General features: G+C 36.9%; 1 protein-coding gene across 1 annotated transcript; it reads left to right on the plus strand.

The window, feature by feature from the left end:
- The first annotated feature begins 2179 nt into the window (after positions 1-2179).
- Positions 2180-4453, plus strand: LOC110767768 (cytochrome P450 714C2-like). The gene is made up of 4 exons (XM_021971416.2): positions 2180-2514; positions 2649-2878; positions 2994-3617; positions 3931-4453. Exons 1-4 carry the CDS (start codon positions 2238-2240, stop codon positions 4360-4362), a joined length of 1563 nt encoding a protein of 520 aa, XP_021827108.2. The 5' UTR covers positions 2180-2237; the 3' UTR covers positions 4363-4453.
- Positions 4454-7102: the final 2649 nt, after the last annotated feature.

Consider the following 7102-nt stretch of genomic DNA (forward strand, 5'->3'; position numbering starts at 1 on the left):
CTTTTGTCATCGCTTTGTTCATAACAGATAAGGTAGAATTCTATAGTGAGGGTCTTATATATCTAAGGTCCTATTTCTTAATCGTTGAATCAAATTAGTTAGTCATTGAATCAAGTTAGTTAATTTGATCAAACAGTTAAAATATCGGACCACATTTAAGAATCAGATAGAATCCTCACCTTAAAGCCATATATAATACCCTCATCATAGAATTCTTGCAGATAAGATAACCAGGCTGGCCCTCTACCATGTTGCTTTGTTTTGACCCAAATATCAGATTCAGAGGAAGTACTAGGCCCATACGTTCTTTTTTCAAAGACGACGAAGCTGACAAGACTTACCCAAAAAGTTAAAAACGATAAAGTACTAAAAAATCATTGGAAAGCAGCAAGAGATTATTGAAAGGACCATGCTGATAAGTGCAACTTCGGAGCAGCCAAGAGCTACCCATATTTATTAGTAAAAATAGCGGCCGTGGGTCTTATTCATCCACACGTGGAAATATTGTTTGGTTCCTAACCAAAAAAAATAAGGTGCATGTGATAGACAAATATATGGTCCCATTAGACATTTAGGAATCAATCGCCACAAACAACTGAAACTAACATGCGTATTAATGTTCTAAAATATTATAATTATACCGCTTGATGTTATTAATCTACATAGTATAATATGTGTGAATTGATAACACAACTTGATAATGTGACAGTCACACATAAAAATTACTTCATCAAATCTTCATTGTAATTCCACCGGACATTCTAAAGTACCAATGCACCATATAATTTATTTATTTTTAGATTTATGTGTTGTGGATTAGTATAAGCTATGTATCAATCTTTTCATACAGCGATGGTATTGTTGTCGGCCCTCTCACAAGTAAAAGTTATGTCTTGGTCCTGAGTATTCAAACAAATCAAAGATAGATAAACTACTTTCTTGTAAGCAAGTTGTTGTCAAATTGATTGTAAGTATTAGTGGGTACTTTCGGTTCTTTCAACCCAAAAAAAAAAGGGCTTCTTAGATCTAGGTCCAAAACAATTAGCTGTCATTAGGTCTAGTCCTCGCGTTTTTGGTTTTAGATGTAGGTCCTTTGACATTTATTACTTTTTTGTTGTGTCAATTTTACCCTTTAAGGTAAATAAGGAAAACACATTGAAAATCTAAATTTAATGCATTATTTCCTTGTAATTGAATTCCATATTTTGAATTTTAAATTTTTTTTCCTTGATAATATTCCTAATATATAGATAAAATACAATTTAATTAATAAAAAAGTAAAGACTCACATATTACACCAATTGATCAGACAAGCACCCACATTAAATTACCTGGACTAGAGGTAATTTATGGATTTAATTACCTGGACCATAGGTAATTTATGGGTTTAATTACCTGCATACTGCATACGAGGTGTATGTATAGGTACCTTACCTATTATTAAGGTATGAAGTTTTTATGAACTCTTATTACAAATTTTGATGTCGGTATACCCCGGGAAAATTTCAGAATTCAATAAATAGATTTGCAGTTAAATTCAAATCAAATATGATAATTAATATCCTACAAATCAATAACTTACCAGTTTTAAGAATTCATAATTTACCTTATTTATGTTTTAGGTGCATAACTGGAACAAAAAATAAATAATAAATAAAAGTAAATATCAATAAATTGAAAATGGCATGTAATCTTATGTGGCTCAAAAGTCAAAAGACTTGGATCAACAACAATTTCTGCGTGGATTGCACCCAAAATCTCTCCTCATAATTGGACTTATGCCAAATTTTCTATAAAAAAAATTAAAAAAATCGGTTCTTCAGTGTCGTTGACCTCCTATTTTCCAATGCTGGAAAACGTGTAATGCATACACCAACATCGTCGTCTTCAAAAAAAAAAAAAAACGCAGAACGAATAAGCCTAGCTAGTCTTAAAAAAGTGCCATGTCACTGAGAAATGTTGGCGTCGTAGTCAAAGATTGGTATTCACACATATATAATATACGTACACGCATGTGCTTTTGGTGCTTATTATTGAATAATTAAATGTTTAATTCGTAAAATATTCTGACATTCTTCAACCTCGTATATCAAATGACCACCAGAAGAGGATCCTCTTCTATAAATACTCACCTCATTCTCTTCTTATCTTCACAACCAGGTTCTTACTGGTACTGCGTTGAGAGAGAGAGAGAGAGAGAGAGAGAGAGAGAGAGAGAGAGAGCTTCATAGTTAACCATGGGGCTCTTCTTCTTCATCATCATCATGATCCTGTTGTACATGTGCTGCAGATTATTCTTTTCTTGCTGGGTTTTCCCGATGCTAGCATATAGGAAGCTTAAGAAAAATGGGTTACATGGTCCATCTCCAAGTTTTCCTTTTGGAAATCTAAGTGAGATGAAAAAGAAGATCAATATCAAAAGCTCTTCTTCATTTGGGTCTAATTCAAATATCATCACCCATGACATACACTCAACTCTATTTCCCTACTTTGATCGTTGGCTGAACTCCCACGGTAAGCATATTTTAGCGCACCTCCAACAAATGATAAATACATAACTTTTTTTCCCTTTTCAAATTAACTAAATGAGAATGTTTTGTGTTGCTGGGTATTATTGTCATAACTCATATATGGTATTGCAAATGCAGGAAAGGTGTTCATCTACTGGTTGGGGACAGAGCCATTTTTGTACATAGCAGATCCAGCGTTACTGAAAAAATTGTCTACAGAAGTCAAATCAAAGAATTGGGGCAAGCCAGCTGTGTTTAGACATGATAGAGCCCCGATGTTCGGCAATGGCCTCGTCATGTCTGAAGGCGATGAGTGGCTCCGTAACCGCCATGCTGCCACTCCTGCTTTTAAACCTACCAACTTGAAGGTACGTAATTACAAAATAAAAAAACGGAGGTCCAGTGTTTGAATCCCCCATTCTTCAATATCGCTTGTATAAATTCCATGAAAAGGTTACGAATTAATTTGTATTCTTATTACAGGCCATAGTGACGTTAATGGTTGAGACCGCCACAAAAATGGTAGACAAGTGGACTACCCTCATAGATTCCGGCACTCGAGAAATAGAAGTGGAGAAAGAAATCAAAGCAACATCAGGGGAGATCATAGCCAAGACCAGCTTTGGCATTAGTTACCAAAGCAGCCGCGCTGGCCTAGTGTTCCAAAAATTAAAAGCCCTGCAAATGATCCTCTTCGAGCCGAACCATTTTATGGGAGTTCCTCTTGGCAGATTCCTGCACCCGAAGAAAACCCTCGAGGCCAGAAGACTTGGAAAACAGATTGACCAACTCTTTATATCAATCATTACTGCTCGGAAACAATCGTCTCCAACTACGCCTCCGTGGCACGACTTGCTTGGGTTGTTGCTTCAAGAAAGTGGTACTAGAGAATTAGGAAGCTTTACAAAGGGTTTAACCACGCAGCAAGTAGTGGATGAATGCAAGACCTTCTTCTTTGGTGGTCATGACACAACAGCATTGGCAATCACATGGGCGATGCTTCTTCTGGCCATGCATCCCGAGTGGCAAAACCAGTTGAGGAAAGAGATTAGGGAGGTCGTGGGAGATAAACAAATTGACGTCCACATGCTAGCTTCACAAAAGAAGGTAGCAAATTAATGATTTCTGTCGCATTAGTTTGCATGCATGCATGTGTATAGGTATATCTATGTGTTGCATGCGTGTGAATTTCTCATGGGCCTCTCTCCACCCACTTTTAATAACTGATTTGGAGTAATTGGATGCTCTAACATCTAATTATTATATATGACGTCCAACATTTAAAGAAAACTCCTTATTAGTTATGTACTAATTAACAAAACCATGCATATGTTTCTACTATATTGTTCTGGAATTAGTTATATGGCCATGGTGAAGAAGAAAAAAACTAATAGTTATTTTGTAATATTCGTGCATGCAGTTGGGATGGGTGATTAGTGAGGTTTTTCGACTGTATCCATCAGCACCAAATGCACAAAGGCAAGCGAGAGAGGACATTCAAGTGAGCGATAAAGTAACAATCCCCAATGGGACCAATATGTGGATTGACATCGTGGGCATGCACCATGACCCAGCTCTTTGGGGTGAGGATGTGAATGAGTTCAAGCCTGAGAGGTTCAAGGATGACATACATGGTGGGTGCAAGCACAAGATGGGGTACTTGCCTTTTGGGTTTGGAGGAAGAATGTGCATTGGTCGAAATTTAGGCTTTATGGAGATTAAGATTGTCCTAACCCTAATTCTATCAAGGTTTTCTTTTACCATCTCCCCGACTTATTGTCATTCTCCTTGTATTATGCTCACCATGAGGCCTTCCTTTGGACTCCCTCTTGTATTTCAGCCTCTTTATTAGGCCCTAATACGTTTATATTAATTACTTCTTATAGTCAGATTCAGATTATTGTGAGTTATTGTCACTTGGATGATGGATCCTTATTTCACTTTTGGAAAACGAGCAAATCAAATCACCTTAACGTACGCATCTCGATTAGATTATCTTCGGTAACTCAAATGGCCAACAAAAATATTGACCTCTCTTCTATAAATACTTAGCTCATTCTCTTCTCTGATCTGTACAACAAGGTTATTAGTGCGTAGAGAGAGAGAGAGAGAGAGAGAGAGAGAGAGAGAGAGAGAGAGAGATCTTTAAAGCTTTATACTTAACCATTGAGCCCATCATTCCCATCGTCATGACCCTGTTGTACATGTGCTGCAGATTATTGTTTTCTTGGTGGTCTTGGAAGTCTAAGTGAGATGAAAAGGAAGACCAATGTGAAAAGCTCATCATCTTCAGTTAGGCCTAATTCTAAGATCATCTCCCATGAGTCATACACTCAACTTTATTACCCTACTTGCTCTCTGGGTGAACTCCTATGGTAAACATATATTAGGGGAAGCCATCAGTGTTTAGACGTGATAGAGCCCCCATGTTTGGTGAAATTGGCCTGGACAATGCTTGACGCCTGACATATCAGTAGCCATTCCTCCTCAATACAAAATGTGGCATCTTCCAAAATGACACCTTTTTTTTTCTTTCACTGACTCTCTCTTTCTCTCTCTTCTCACCCACTCGCCTCTCCTCTCCTCCTCATGTACTCTCTCTTCTCTCATCTCTCCATCTCTCCATCTCTCCATCTATTTCTTCCACCATTCCCAAAATTTCCAAAACTCCCCAATAAATAACTCAATAAAATTAAAAATTAAAAAGGAGAGAAATCAATACATAGTATTTGGGTGATGATGATGGAGGAGTAGCGATGGGAAGAGAAAGGGGCTGAAAATTTCTTCTAAAGAGTTGCAGGGGAAGAGACAGAGACAGGGGAGATGAGAGAAGAGAGAGTTGGGGGAGGAGAGGAGAGTGGGTGAGAAGAGAGATAGGGATAGTCAGCGAAACAAAAAAAAAACAGAAAAAAAAAACATGTGTCATTTTTTAAGGAGGCCACATCATGTGTTGAGAAGGAATGGCTCCTGATATATCAAGAGCCAAACATTATCCTATTGGCCTCGTCATGACTGAGGGTGATGTGTGGGTTAGTCACCGCCAAGTTGGCAATTGTGCCTTTAACCCTAATATGTATTTTTCTTGAAGAAAAAAAATCTAGAAATGAGAAAACGTTAAATTGCATAGAAAGCTTGAAATATAAATTTCAATTTTTATTTAATATAAGTGATAGTCTAAATTACACGAATGGTGTGTTTACTAATCAGGAATTGAAATTCTCATCAGGAGTTGAATTTCACTAGTGGAGGATTCCTGCGATTACTTCACATCAAGGAATTGAAAAGTAAGTGGGACCCACACAAAATTAGGAATTGAATTCCTAATTTTGGAGGAATTCAATTCTTGGATGAGAGGTGGTATTCTAATTCCTGGAAAACTAACCCATTAGAAATTCATCTTTTTTACTCATTATATCCTCACACAATTTTCAAAATTCCAAATTTACCATCTACTTTAATCAAACAATGAGGACATTTTAGTAATTAGTACAACTCCTACCCCAATTCTTTATGATTTAGTAAACAACTTCAATAGGAATCCGGAATCTAACTCCCCTCAATTCATATGGTTTAGTAAACAACTTCAATAGGAATCTGGAATCTAATTCTCCTCAATCCAACTCCTCCTAAATTTAATTTATTCTCAGTTCAATTCCTCCTAATCCAATTAAGGATTGGTAAACATGCCATAAATTAATCTAATTTACGGGAAGAGAACTTGAACTTGAGTGCAAGAGACCAGACTCACTACCTTTTCGAATTGGCTTATGAATCCCGATTGGCAATAGCAGTTGAGGGATGAGATTAGGGAAGTCGTGGGAGATAACCAAATTGACAGCAACATATGCTTGCTGGACTACAACAGCTTCGGCTTGGAATCCTTGTTTACCATGGGCTTTCTAATGACCCAAATGTCAGCATTGGGCCCTCAAGGGATAAGACAAGACTGCCCTATAAGCGGGAAAATACAGATTAGATTATGGTCGTAATTAATGGCTTTGGCGCTGGTTTTGTTTTACAAAAAGGAAAATACGAGGCAAAGAGTATCCTCACTGAAATACCAAGTTGAGAGTTGAGAGTAAAATATTGTGGGCGTGGGTTTTAATATATTCAAGCACGTGGAAAAGATGTTTGGTTTCCAAGCAAAAATAATGATCCAAAGTTCAAACATTAATTTGGAATCAATCGCTTGATAATGATATAAACATCAAGTCTTTATTTTTGGGCAATAGTTGTTATTAGCTGATAGGTTATGAATAATTAATTTCGCACTTGCAAATAAAAATGAACTGAAATTGACATGCATGTGGGATCGGCATCGTAGGAGGCAGAGAGGGAGAGCGATGTGTCCTACACCTTCATAATAAAGTATTTTAAATTTAATAAAAACACATCAACAATTTGCATCTTCATTTTTTTTTTGGATGAACAAAAGTTTAGGGGGAGATTAGCTACTCTCACAACTAGCGTAAGGACAAATCCACAACCTCGAGCCAGAAGAATTTATGCATTACACCCAACTACCAGCTGCCACGGGTATGAATTTATGTAGGAAATTTGCATCTTCATTTTGATCATTTATCAATAAATGT

The sequence above is a fragment of the Prunus avium genome, chromosome 2, assembly GCF_965620075.1.
Source record: "Prunus avium chromosome 2, drPruAviu1.hap1.1, whole genome shotgun sequence".
NCBI lineage: Eukaryota > Viridiplantae > Streptophyta > Magnoliopsida > Rosales > Rosaceae > Prunus > Prunus avium.

What these genes read in the sequence shown, in the direction of transcription:
- LOC110767768 (XM_021971416.2), top strand. Translation starts at nt 2,238, where the DNA reads ATGGGGCTCTTCTTCTTCATCATCATCATGATCCTGTTGTACATGTGC. An exon ending in TTAAACCTACCAACTTGAAG is followed by an intron (nt 2,879 to 2,993) that starts GTACGTAATTAC and finishes TTCTTATTACAG; the next exon opens with GCCATAGTGACGTTAATGGT. An exon ending in TGCTAGCTTCACAAAAGAAG is followed by an intron (nt 3,618 to 3,930) that starts GTAGCAAATTAA and finishes TCGTGCATGCAG; the next exon opens with TTGGGATGGGTGATTAGTGA.